The sequence below is a fragment of the Euphorbia lathyris genome, chromosome 1 (assembly GCF_963576675.1).
Source record: "Euphorbia lathyris chromosome 1, ddEupLath1.1, whole genome shotgun sequence".
Classification (NCBI taxonomy): domain Eukaryota; kingdom Viridiplantae; phylum Streptophyta; class Magnoliopsida; order Malpighiales; family Euphorbiaceae; genus Euphorbia; species Euphorbia lathyris.
Genome location: NC_088910.1, coordinates 89225308 through 89239131, shown reverse-complemented (window position 1 = coordinate 89239131; position 13824 = coordinate 89225308). Strand labels below are relative to the sequence as shown.

General features: G+C 35.5%; 1 protein-coding gene across 12 annotated transcripts; it reads left to right on the top strand.

The window, feature by feature from the left end:
• Nucleotides 1-592: 592 nt before the first annotated feature.
• On the top strand, nt 593-11045 carry LOC136205817 (uncharacterized). Of its 12 annotated transcripts, none has more exons than XM_065996672.1 (10): nt 593-766; nt 1251-1410; nt 1571-1995; nt 2116-2168; nt 3290-3327; nt 4133-4550; nt 5280-5575; nt 6054-6083; nt 7502-7626; nt 7981-8394. In XM_065996672.1, the coding sequence occupies exons 2-7, from the start codon at nt 1343-1345 to the stop codon at nt 5517-5519; spliced, it is 1242 nt and encodes a 413-aa protein (XP_065852744.1). In that variant the 5' UTR covers nt 593-766; nt 1251-1342; the 3' UTR covers nt 5520-5575; nt 6054-6083; nt 7502-7626; nt 7981-8394. The 12 variants fall into 12 exon arrangements, with proteins under 12 accessions (XP_065852744.1, XP_065852704.1, XP_065852765.1 ...); XM_065996632.1 differs by having other exon boundaries at nt 7929-8394; XM_065996693.1 differs by lacking the exons at nt 6054-6083; nt 7502-7626 and adding an exon at nt 8670-11045 and having other exon boundaries at nt 7929-8105.
• The last annotated feature ends 2779 nt before the right edge of the window (nt 11046-13824 follow it).

Sequence of the window (13824 nt, the reverse complement as noted above, 5' to 3'; positions counted from 1 at the left end):
CATGGGAAGGGCGGAAAAATTATCCTGCTGTCCAACGGTTCAGGAATGTGAAGCAACCGGCCTCCTTCAAGCGATGCAATGGACAGTTAGTCATAACCTCAAAGATGTTGTCTTTGAATCAGACGCTAAACAGGCTGTCGAAGCGATCAACGGAAACAAAGCGGATGATTCAGAGCTAGGAGATATCATTGCTCAGTGTCGGGCAATCTTAACCGTTAATGACCATTACTCAGTCATTTGGATCAGGCGACAAGTCAACAGATTGGTTCATGCTATTGCACAGGCTGCTCGTTTTATTACTTGTCCCACTTTCTTTTATTCTTTACCGAGTTTCGTTTCTATTGATTTGTTGAACACTTGCCAATTAAGGCACATTCATTAATTCATTAATTCTTTGATTAAAAAAAAACATATACATCATGATGGGAGCTTACCATTAAATTGCGATATATTTATATGCAAATTTACACTAGATGAAAAAAATTATATACTAGGTAAATAATTTACGGATTATTTTTCAAATAAAAAAGCTTTTCTATAAAAATAAAAAATAGAAACGCTTCAACATTTATTTCAAATCTCCCCTGTCCGGCCTCAACATATGGTTTCCATCTATTTTCTTGTGTGTCCCTTATCGTCCACACAACGCAACGTTTAATTTCTTCCCTCCCTCTTCTCCGCCTCTAACTGTTCTGCCGCAGCTTTCCCCGGCGACAGAACCACTCCATTGGCCTACTCGGTATTCTGTCACACTCTTCATTTGAAGGTATGTTCTCAAGCCTTTTCTTTATCCTCTCTCTCTCTCTTTGTACTTCCTGTTCTGCTTTACATTATATAATTCAAAATTGAATTCTACCTTCTAATTCCTTTTATTTCGGATTTCGAGCTTGAATATGTTCTACGTTCAGCAATTTAACTTAGTTTTATTTTATTTTATTTATTTATTTTAATTCAAACCTGGTTTGAATTTGTTTCCTTCTCGTCTTGTATACTAGTTCAAATGTGAGCTTAATTTCAAGTGATTTTAGCAAATTCAGTCGTAAGTTTGATTTATGAACCTTACCGAAAAGCTGGAGTGCGCGCTCAATTGAGCTTACCTCTGTGTAGAACAAGCTTAACTGAGCTTGATTTAGCTGTGCTCTATCTATCAGGAAGGCGTTCTAAAGTGAATATCAATTAGGTCTATATTTGATTGAAGTTTTTAGGAAATTCTAATTGGTATAGTTTGTTGCTTGCCCTTCGCATTGCAGTTGTATTTGGTTTATCGGATTCACTCACCTTCTCAGGTGCAAGAAACTCTGTATTTGATAATATAATCTGTACTCAGAGAACGGTTCAGCTGATGGTCTATCCAGTTTGTTCGGCTCTTCGACAAAATTGTTTGAAAGATTTCACTCAATTTGCATTTTGGTGAGTTGTAGAATGTGGAAGCAAATACAAGTCTTTCATAACTTTGTATTAAGTAAATATTTGTGCATGCTTGCGAAAACATTATATGAAAAAATATTTTCGACTATAATATGTGAATATAGTATCTGATTGTTTAATCAAAGTTTTCACTATGTGTTAGGGGATTTTCTATTGCATATCCACCACGCAACCATCTTCCTCACAATGTTATGTGGCCAACTCTTGGTTATGTGATGGAATACAGAAATTTCCAAGCAAGCATGGTTCCATCAAAGTATCATACATCTGTTATGAAGATCACATGTCCCTCTAATTCTTCTTCTAGTATCATTTCAAGACTTCACTGTCCTGGAGCCTTGCAGATCAGTGTGGAAGTAGGAGAGGCACCAGGTGTTGAAAAGCATTGTCCGCCAAAACATGGTCATGATTTGGGTGCAAATTGCACCTTGAATGAGGAAGTTATGCAAGACAATCCTCATGACTGTTCCAAGAGTTCTGGTGGCCATAAGATACGGAAAAGGAGAAAGAAAGTACATGGTAACAAGGGGAAGGTGCCTTGGAACAAAGGCAGAAAACACACTTCTGGTATCTTCTTTCCAAATGAAAATTAATTAGTAATCCATTTTCTTAATCACGAGTTGATATATTCTATAGTCTTAAAATTGATATATATTGGATCTGATTTAAATTTTTAATATTTTGTAGAGACTCGTGCACTTATCAAGCAGAGAACAATTGAGGCCATGAGAGATCCTCAGGTGAAGTCATGTAAGAGTTTGATTGTTTTGGCATAGTGAGGGTTGTCAATGGGTATTCTTGGAATGCTGTCTATAACATTTGCATAAATAGAGCATTTGTTTTGTAGAGGCTAAATAACCAAAAAATTATTCCAGATTTTTTAATTTTATCAATTGGTAAACATGTCACCGAAAAAAAAAAGGAAAGGGAAAAATCCTAAGTAACAGATAAAGCCCAAATGTTAACCTACTTTTTTACTTTGGCCCAATTTAACCATATTTCAGTTTTATTTTATGAATCAGTACCTATAACCTTTCATATTCATGTTACTCCTTTCCTTGCAATAAAAATATATCAACTTTTACTACAAGCATGTTGTATTCATATAACTAAAGTTGCTAAAAGCTCACATTTAGGTGAAAGAATTCATTTGTGAAAACATAGTTGAAGTTCTCCCTTTCTCTCTCTCTCTCTCTCTCTATATATATATATATATATATACCTGCAGAAAATACTGGCGGTATAGTAGGAGCGCCTCGGCTAAAGCTCCAGCCTTAGCGCCTCTGGAGCCCAAAGGCGAGCGTGGTCAGTCAGGTGCGCGCCTCAGCTACCTTAGGGTATCTTAGGGTTGCGGGTATTTAGGGTTTTGAGGGTATTTTAGGGTTTTTTAAGTTCAGAAAATAAAAGAAAAGCATGGATAGACAAAGATCGACAGTTTTTACTCCACATATCGCAACAGTTAACTCATGCCTTAGTAGTTAACTAGAACTTAACTCATACATTTTATGGTTTTATTGTTGTTATTTGACTATTTGTGATTATTTGTGACTAGTATTATGAATTTATGATATTTTTTTTTGTGTGCGCCTCGAGTCGCTCGGGCGCCCGCCTTAAGTTGCGCCTTGCGCCAAGGCTCCAGGACCCACCTTGTGCCTTAGTGCGCCTTGCGCCTTTAATAACTATGACTGGCGGTGAGTCTTGAGTTCATAACTCAGCCACTTAAAAAACTCTTTGCTGGAAAAAGAATCTATTTGGTCTTTATGTTTTGATGTTTCATTGCTAAGATATATTACTTTTTTATTTCTTTCCTTTTTGCCTCTAAATATTCTTTGTTTCTTTTCTCTGCACCTTTCACTTTCAGGTTAAAAAAAAGATGACAGAGCATCCTCGTACTCATAGGTAATTTATACTAGATTGAGTCCCTGTTCAAAGTTACATCTAATAGAATATAATTGATATTTTGAGAGGAAAAATGGTGAAATGAGATTTGATGCACTGTCATTCAATGGTCAAACTCAAGGAGGATTACTCATGAAGTAGTTTTACCATTAGACAACACACAAGCACGCACAATATAACCATTGTTTTTGTTGGGCTTTGGAGACTAATAGATAGACCCAACTTCAGCGATCCAACTTTGTAATCCGAATTTTTTTTGGGCGATTAGGGTTTCTTGAGGAGTATAAATATAGCCTCTTTCTTTGTAATCCGCATCTCGAAAATTATAGTAAAATATCCTGGCTTGGTAGTGCCCCCAGACGTAGTCATTCAAATTGAGTGGCGAACTGGGTAATCAATTCTTGTGTGTTTGTTTGTGTTTCGTTTATCGTAATTGCATTAGTTTCTAACAGTTTTTTGTGTCAATTTATGCCTTGAGAAACAGTGAGAAGAACATCTTGTTTTACGGAGGATTTGTTCAGTTGAGGATTTTGTGAATGATAGTCGTTAACCAGGCAGGATAATTTATGAGATCGACTCCAGATAATTATTGTAAATTGTTTGTGTAATCAGCTTCGGTGATTAATAACCACCTTGTGCTAACTACGACTAGAACTGATCTTACAAGAAATATGTTCTTGCAGCTAAAAGAGTCTTTTATTAATTTTTTTTTTTATAAAAAAGATAGAAAGACATGATAGCTTAATCTGTTTGACCTTTAGAATGGTTATGTACTCTGATAATCACAACTCAAAGTATATTGCAGCGACGAAATCAAGAAAAAAATAGGTTCTTCACTTCGACGGCTTTGGGACAAGCGTTTGAAATGGGAAAAGTTAAGAGAGAAATTCTTCTTGTCATGGACTAAAAGCATAGCAGAATCAGCTAGAAAAGGAGGCATTAAGCAAAAGAAGCTAAACTGGGATAGCTATGACAAAATGAAAGAAAAAATCATTCAGCAGCAACTTCAGTGTACTATAGACAAGGCAAAGGCAAAGAAGCTGGCAAAGATGCGAGCTGAAAAAGCAGCACAGGCAAAAGTAGAAAAAATGGCAAAACTTGCTCAAAGGAGAAAAGAGCGGGAAGAGAAAGCAAAAGCAAGAGAAGATGCAAAGAGAAAGGGATACATAAAATCTAAGAATAATACAGTTCGACAATTGACACTTAAGCAGAAATTGACGAAGGTAAGTAAGAGGATAACTGATATCAACCCCAATGCTTTCAAGAATTCTCTAGATTATTCATCTTCGGCCGTGCATACTATATGCATATGTAATTGGTTGAAACTGAGCAATAACTGTCTATAAATCATATCTGAATATAAAAATTAACTAATTTTCATGAGATATTTCGAAAGTTCATTTTTATTATCAAATCTGTTGGACATAATAGAAAATGGAGTTAACCAGCAAGAAATAAATTTTGTTTAAAAAGAAGTATAAAGGGAAGCTTATATTCATTTTGTCAGAGTGAAGAAATGAAAATGTCAACTGTATGCTACTCTTTTTTCTTTAGTCATTGTGGAATTCTTTTTCTGTTGATTATTACATTTCAAGCTTGGATTAGTTTTCTTTTGCCTTCTGTATAAGTTTGGTTCAAAACAACTGGGATAGGAATCCTACTTAGATGAGTTCTTGTCTTGGAGCTATCCATAACAGGTATGCAAAACAGTTACAACCACTATGTTGGTTTCTGTACTTGACCCTCTGGTGTATGTTGCTGGAAAGAGCTGGGCTCTATGTTCTCTAAAGATCTTTTTTTTTACTATTTTGGTATGAATCAAGCGTTGTTGTCTGCATGATGAAGCTATGCTGAATGGATCCATACATGAGACATGATTTCATTTAAATGTCCTTATTGGATGCTTTTCCTGACATCATAATGTTGTGATAATGCTTAAATTCTTTCTATAGATTCGCAAAAAGAAATCCATAAATGGTCCGGCGGTTAGTCAAGGGGACACATTACTTTCTCAGAGTCCAGCTTGGAAGAAATTGGATTTAGAGATTATGAAGGGAGAAAAAGATCAAATAATAGTTTCACTTGCTGATCAGATCCAAGCTGCCAAAAACAAAAGGACAGAACCCAGTGAAATGGAAGCTTTGGCAGAACCATATACTGATAATTCTTTTGCAAGGACATTGCTTAAGTGAGCCTTAAGTTGCATTATGTTTAGCAGCAACCAACATGACAGGTATTGAGGCACAAGGTATGAAGTACTTCCTACACCTATCGTGTTTGCTTATGCAGTTGAAATAATTTTGCTTCAAATCTGTGTTACACGGAAACTCCTCTTCAGTAGCGTTTCCGCGTTTCATTTTCATTTCTCTTTCCCAGCTATTTTCTGAAGACCATGTTTTAGAAATAACATAAGTGTCCATTTCCATTTCTGTGCAAAACAGCTTCAATTAGATAATATCTTCAAATGATTGAAATCTTTGACTCAGCAAAAGTGATTATTAGTTGAATATATTGTAAATCCCATGTCCTCGACTTTCTATAACAAGCTCCAGTATTTTGATTCTTTTTCTATTCTATTTTATGGCTGAACTTGTTATATTGTGCTTCGAAAAGAGTACATGTTGTAAATTGCATTACTTTCTTCATATGTTCAAATCCTATTTTTGCCTTTTAGTCCATACAGTTCTGTTTCTGCATAATGAACTACTAATTATTGAAACATGCAGATGTAAAACTGATGTGCCACATACTCCAGGGTAATGTCATATTACCTGACTGTTTCTCTAGATTCTATTTTTGGTTTCTGGAACCATTTTCTTTCATTTTAACTTGACAAAGGAAAAAAAAAGGCATAATACATCACCAGCTCCCTTAACTTGTCCAAAATAGTAGATTGGCTTCCTGAACTTTGCAAGTGTTTCACCAGCTCCCTAAACTTGCTTATTTCGTATCACCAGCTCCCAAAACTTGTCCATAAAAGTAGATTAGCTCCCTGAACTTTGCAAGTGTCTCACCAACTCCCAAACTTGCTTATTCTGTAACAACTAAATACAAAAACCATAATACTAACTCTCAATCCTCATCCATTCAATCTCTCAAACATGAAATGCTAATTCTTATAATAGGTTGAAAGGTAGGAGAGGCGAAAAAATTACCTCTCGAATAGATGAAGACGTATTTTTAGAATTTAGGTTTAATAAGTTTTTGTATTTAGTTGTTATAGAATAGGCAAGGTTAGGGAGTTGGTGAGACACTTGCAAAGTTCAGGGAGCTAATATACTTTTATGGACAAGCTTAGGGAGCTGGTGATACGAAATAAGCAAGTTTAGGGAGCTGGTAAGACACTTGTAAAGTTCAGGGAGCCAATCTACTATTTTGGACAAGTTCAGGGAGCTGGTAATGTATTAAGCCGAAAAAAAATACAAATGATAGAATTAGAAGTATTAGAGAAAATTGAAGATACTATACAAACATAAAGTTCTCTTAATTGGTGTCTGCACAAGTATTCAGATTTTTGCATTATTGGTTTGTTCTCTGGATACAACACTATGTATAAAATTCTGATTCACTTGCTACAAAAATCAGAATCTTAATTAGAATTGGAGTTCTGGGAGTTAGGTAGATATCCAAATTATGGGTTGTCCATGTTGAGTGCTCGCGGGTCCAATTCTGTTACTGAGTCTTATGTGCAACTCTGAAGGTTATTCTGAATCTTATATTTTGTTTGCTTGAATGGTTCAGATAAAAAAAGAAAAGACAAAAAAAGAAAGAAATTCAGACTTCTAGGCATAGAGAAAGAACAACAAAAAGAAACCATCAAGATGGAAACTTTATGTATTTATTTTCTACTTTTTGTTGATCTAAAGAGTTCTCCTGCTCTTATCTAATGTTAGGCTCAGCTCAGGTCAGACCTTTAGTACTAAGCTTGAGGTAAAACTCTAGTAGGTAATTCAAGCTCAAATCAATTATCGAGTATCTGAACCTTTTATCCAAATATGAAAAGGAGACCTGAAGTTTCGATTCAAGATTTGTTTAAATCTATTCAGTCCAAAGAATGTGAAATTTCTCTACAACTTGGGTGGTTGGCTTGCATTTCCCCATCTACAAATTCTGACTAAAACTCCTAGGAGCTTTTACCTCGATTTAAATAATAATAAAAAAAAAACTGTTTCAGCATTTGCTATTCATGGACAACATGAGACGGATAGTGATAGGAGTGGAAGAATAAGATGGAGTGAAGAGGGAGGATGGAGAAAAGGAAGAAAGTATCACAGAATAGGGGGAAAAGTGTGATTAAAGGTAACTACCTTGTACTTGTTGAATGCAAATAGGGACCACATTAAATTTTATATCAACTCCCGAAAAAATAGGAGATTTGAGTGACCAATTATGCAACTAAAGCAGGATGACCTAACTACCAAACAATATCTTGGTGGCCACCACACTCCAAGAAATTAAGTATCAACCTAGAACTTACTGCAGCATTATTTGATTCTGTTTCTTGTGTTTATTATAATTTAAAATTGTAATTTTTCTTATTTACATTGTTGAGATCTATTTACTTGATGTTTTATTACATTTCCTCTACTTTTTGTGTACAGTAATTGGCATAATATTAAGTTGATGGAAACGTCACCTCGTATCATAACGCAGGCAAAATGAATTCAACTGAGTTATGGGCTTGAATTCCATTCCAGTGTTTTGGAAGGAAAACTTTTCAACCATTTTTGGCACAATGAAGGCATGAAGTGTTAAACTCAGCCAACAAATATTTGGAGGTAATGGTTTCATCCACAGATGCCTGCATTATCATGTACAGACAGTTGAATTATATATGGTTGATTGTTCTATCAATCAACTGCAGGTTCTTATTGTATTTTGAGCTGCAGTATTAGATGCATGTGGGACTGGGAGGCTCTTCTTATCTGTTGCATAGTTTACTTACCAAGATTAGTTACAATTATTACATTTGCATTTATATTCACATTATTGGGCTAATTAATTTTTATTCTGATTGCTGGATAATTCAGTTTTTTAATATAAGAAGAAGAAATCATGATTTATTGATTACAACAGTTATTTCTGAGTTTACGAATTTTTTGCAGCCATGACATGTCTAGAGAAAGAGAAATATCTGAGAATTGATGAACTTCTCATTGACTGGAACAATGATTACAATGTTATGAATGATTTAGAAACAATACAATTTGAATTTGTCTAACTAACTCTCTTCTTCACAACGGAATTACTGCTGCCACATCAGCATTCTTTCAAACAAAATTTCCACCAACTGTATACTTGCTAACTGTGCTCTGGCTTTGATCATCTGCATGGATATTCAGGTAACAACTTCAGCTTGACAAGTCAACAACTTGATTAAGCTTCATCCTTCCAAGACTACCCCTCAAGCTTTTGTTTACATAAACATGACTTATTTTAACTGATAAAACTTTAGTAAGGAAATTTGCCAGTTTATTTGTGTGTACATACGGAGTCTCGTGAATTCTTCCACATATTTGTCACAGTCCATATGATAATCTATGTCAATGTATTTTGTTAAGACTGGATTTGCAGCAATATAGATTGCTGCTTGATTATCACAATTTAGCGGAATTGGCAGTGGAACTTTGATATGGAAGTCTTGAAGTAATAAACTTAGCCATTTAAGTTCATAAACTGTAGTAGCTATGACTTTATATCTTGCTTCAACAGAAGAGCGACTTACTGTGCTTTGCTTTTTGGATTTCTAAGATATTAGAGAAAACCCAAAAAATACACAGTATCATGTGATGGTGTCGGCAGGCTCCTCGGATCGAGATTTCGCTCGCGGGATGATCCTTGCCAGAACGCCTACAGTACTGATTGAGCTCGAGTTCAATTAGAACATTCGATAAGCTTGGTAGGGCCGGTAATTGAACCTAGATTAGGTCCGCGAAAGTTACAGTGATTCCTTGTAGAAAACCTACACGGGTTCGAGAAATCACATACATTTGATGAAGGTTAATCCTCCGGAAGGAATATCAAACACCTCCAAAATGTCCGTTCTGCTCTACACCCTAACGTATTGTCTCATGCATTAATGGATTCTTTTATGTTTGTGAAAGTGCGTGCATATTATATGTCAATTAACATTTTTTTGGTTTAAATCACTCATTTTTAAGCTGAGCTTTTAACATGCTATGTTTTCAGTTCAAAGGATATGGAAAACGAAAATTAAAATCCCAAATACATGGGACCTAAAAAGAAAAGAAAAATAACCATACAGTATACATCCGGGCATTCTTGGGTCTTCATTCGGTGCTTCTTACTCCCCGTTAATTACATCTTACAAATCATAGACAAATCAATTAGAGGGATAAGTCAATTGATGTACAAATACAAAAATTTAGATTCAGGATTGTGTATAGGGGCACTCCCAGCCCGCCTTTGGACTGAGGGCTGTAGCGAACTCTAGAGCCGTAGTAGAGAAACTCTAGGCTGTAGCGAGTTATAGGGTGTACCTGTAGAAGAGGAACTCTTGTGATTCTGATTGGAAAAAAATGCAAATTGAAAAATCTTTAATCTATTGGAAGTAAAAAATAAAATAAAAACAAACTACAATCATCTGTTATTCTCCCGAAGGTGAGTATAGAGCTATGACCACCCTTTATGAATTAAGGGGGCGTTTAGTACACAATGGTAATAAAATGAAATTAAGAAAGAGAATACACAGTGAAAAGTGGATACCTGATAGGAATTAATGCCAGAGATGAAGGATTGATCCTGTCGATTTCGAGAGGTTGTTCTGGAAAAAGCGACGCATGGCTTTGGCAACATACTAATAGTGGAGAATACACAGTGAAAAGTGGATACCTGATAGGAATTAATGCTGGGGAAAATATACATCCGCAGACAAATGCAGTAAACTGGAAGGCACTATGGAATCTGAATGTAGCGGCTAAGATAAGGAATTTCCTGTGGAGAACTCTAGCGCAATGCTTTCCGTCTATGGCTAATCTGAACCAGAGGCACAGTGGGCTTCCTAACAACTGCCCAATTTGCAACGACTCAGGGAAGACGAGAGCCATATATTCCTATCATGTCCACTCGCACGTCAAGTATGGGGCCTCTTTTTCGCCGACAGCAGAATGGAGGCAGTCCATGATTTCATCAGCTGGTTCAAACAGCTGCTAGAGATGCGATTCCCGTCGTTGGAAGTTATTGCAGTTATCCTGTGGCATATATGGAGGAACCATAATCGGGCTGTCTGGGAAAAAAAGTTCAGCTTACCAGGATCGGTTTTGACAGCAGCAAATACCGAGCATCAAAACTGGTTGGCGGTCAGAAGAGGAACGCAGAAATTGCAGCCAGAGCCAAGGCTAAATTCGAACCGCTGGCGGAAACCGGATCAGGGTAGACTAATATGCAATGTCGACGCAGGCATGAACCATCAAGACGGGCTCAGTTCATACGGTATTCTAATCTGGGATCATTCTGGCGTTTGTTTAAATGCGCGGAAGGCGGGTCTCCCGCTACTACTTAATCCTGCGGTAGCTGAAGCAATATCAATAAGGGAGGCGCTTAGTTGGATCAAACGTCTTAATATTACTCAAGTGGAAGTACAATCCGATTGCCTCGAAGTAGTATGGGCTATACAACATCAAAGCTTCAACCTGTCCTATCTATCTGACGTTGTTCAAGAGTGTTGTGTTTTGTTAAGAGATTTAGATTTAGTTTCAATCTCCTATGTTAGTCGGTCAGCGAATCTAGCTGCTCATTGCCTTGCGAAAGCGGTTAGTTCTAAGTCTGATCAAGGTGAGTGGGCATGTCCACCACCTTTCCTTACAAATATTATTTTTGCTGATTTAATATAAATTCCATTTATTCTTTAAAAAAAATAAGAAAGAGAATTAAGGGGAAAGGAATGGAATAGTCTCGAGTTCTTTTATCTGTTTGTTTCGGTTCGAGAGAGGGATGTTATGCATCTGATTCCCTTTGTAACTGTTTGGTTCAAATGAGGTAACAAACTAAAGTTGTGGATTGTTTTAAACAACAATTTTTATACATATATGTGTTTACCTTAATAAATTAATCACATGTAAATATAAGAATTAAAATCAAAAGACCGTGAAACAAAGGAAAGTGAATAAAATTAATAAAAAGATTCATAAACATTATATTTTAAATAATTTGAGGAAAAAAATAAAAAATATATAAATACAATGATCAAAAGTGAAATAAATTTAAGTATAAAAAATTAGAAATAAATATATGGACCAAAATAAATAATAAAGAATAAAATAGTGATTAAAGTATAATTTTATTACGAGGGTAGATGTTCAATATAATAAAAGAAGGGAAATGAAATGAGATTAGAGGAGTAAGGGGTAAACCGAAGACAAAAAAAAAATGAGTAAAAGAAATTAATTAATAAAGCAAACACCAACAAAAGGAATGAAACATTCTCGTTCTCTCTTATTTATACCCTTTTTTGAAACCCCAAAAATAAACGCGACCTAAAATGGCTCATTTACTTGCTTAAACAGTTAATTGAAGTTCAACTACCCCCAAGAGACCAATCCTGTATTCGCCACATGATCAGAGAAAATTATGTTACTGGAGGTTTTGTTAGGAGTCGTTATTTCTTCAGTCCATCCCATCATGTACTTGCGTCTTAGCTCAAACATGAGCTAAAACACTATAGACTAGGATGGGGGTGAAATGTCCTTAACGAGTATGGATTGTTAAATAAGTGTTTATGTTGGTTGTACGACTTAACTAGAGAATTAACTAAAGTATTGCTTACCTTTGTCTAAGAAACCTAACCACGTAATTAGGTAGAATATTTAAATTGTGAAACCTAACCAAGTAAACAAGTCAACTTAGCATATTAGTTAATCATATACCTTAACTGGATAGTGCGGCTTACGTGGTTTAGGTTACGGCTTAGCCTTGGTTTTGATAGCGTCTAATGCCTTCAAACACAATTAGGGATTTTGGAATTTCCAAATGTTGAAGAATGTCTGGAAATTTCAGACCATCCACGTCTGGAATTTCAGAATTAAAAAAAATAAGAAAAGAAGAAAGAAGAAGAAGAAGAAGAAAAGAAAGGAGGAGGAAGAAGAAAAGATGAAGAGGAAGGAGACAGAGAAAAGTAAAAAAAAAAAAAAAATTCATCCATCTTTTAACAGAGTTAGGACAGCTTCTGCGAATTTGGTAATGGCGCAAATCACAGGGGTTGGTTTGTAGCAAAAAATATCATAGGTATCTATCTGCAAATTTGTAAAACCACAAGTTATGTATTTGAAATTAACTCTAGATTTAATTCTCCCTCTTTACTTTTTATTTTTTTATTGCTAATTTTTTTTTTTTGTTGTTGTTGTTGTTATTGTTAGAGCTTAATTGATTTTTTGGAACCTTAACTGGTGAAAGGGATGGAACGAACATGAAAGAAATTGATCAAAGACGTGAAAAATGCAGTTTCCAGAGTCTGCTCGTCGAGTTACATCGTTGATCGTTTAGGACAAACTTCGCATCTTAGTAACCAACTGAAGTATTTTGGCCATAATGCCTTTGTTTCTGCTCTGATTGATGAGATTCAAAATGCATTTGAAAGATGAGACATTGCTTTACAATTTGCATTAGGGGCTACAAACCTAATTCGAACAGTAGTCTAGTCAAAAGTTCAAATCAATACCGAAGTTCCATTCTTTCACATCAATAAGAGACTTTTTCTTCTTTCCTTTTCATTTTACTTTATGTTTTAATGCATTTTTGGAAATAAATGCATGATTAATGTGTGAGGAAAGGAAAATAAATTCTACATTAATGTTTGGGAAAAGTACAAAAATAAACCTTATGGTTACACCTGTTTTCGAACAACACCCATGTGGTTTAAAAGTTTGCAAAATGGTATCTTGAGGTTCATTCTGTTAGCAAACACATACCAAATTGACTAACGGTGTTAAAAGTCAAATGGAAAAAAGTTAATTTAGTCCTTATATTTATTTATTTTATAAATTAACCCTCTTATTATCTCATTATGCCGGAGTTGGCTACTGACACAACAGGGTGGTGCCTTACCGCACCGTAGGCGAATGCGCGGTAGTGTTCGTGGTGGCCAAAAGGATAAGAAGAGAGCCTCACGCTTTATTATTGAAAGGCTGCAGGAGCAAAATCCGAAAATGCATACCTTGCGGGATCGGTGATACATTAGTTCGAACGTCCGGACTCGAAGAGGACGCAAAAAGAGGTCCCAAAATGGATGGGGCCACCTGAGATTGATTCGAATGCTGCGGGGCATAAATTCTTTCAAAGTAGCTAGTAGCTAAACCGGATTCAATTACGAACAAACTCCAAAATAAAAAAATAAAAATCAAATATACCATTTTCTCCATTTCTCTTTAATTTCTTATTTTTCTTCTTCTTTTTTCTCTCTCCTCTTTGTTAATTTCTCTCTCTAAAATCAATTGATTTTCTAAAAAAAATGTATATATCTGAGTTAATATCAAAATTTGT

Bases quoted from the DNA above. Each gene is read 5' to 3' on its own strand.
- LOC136205817 (XM_065996693.1), top strand. From the start codon at position 1,343: ATGGTCTATCCAGTTTGTTCGGCTCTTCGACAAAATTGTTTGAAAGAT. The intron at 1,996-2,115 runs GTATCTTCTTTC...AATATTTTGTAG, and splicing joins AGGCAGAAAACACACTTCTG to AGACTCGTGCACTTATCAAG. The intron at 3,328-4,132 runs GTAATTTATACT...AGTATATTGCAG, and splicing joins GAGCATCCTCGTACTCATAG to CGACGAAATCAAGAAAAAAA.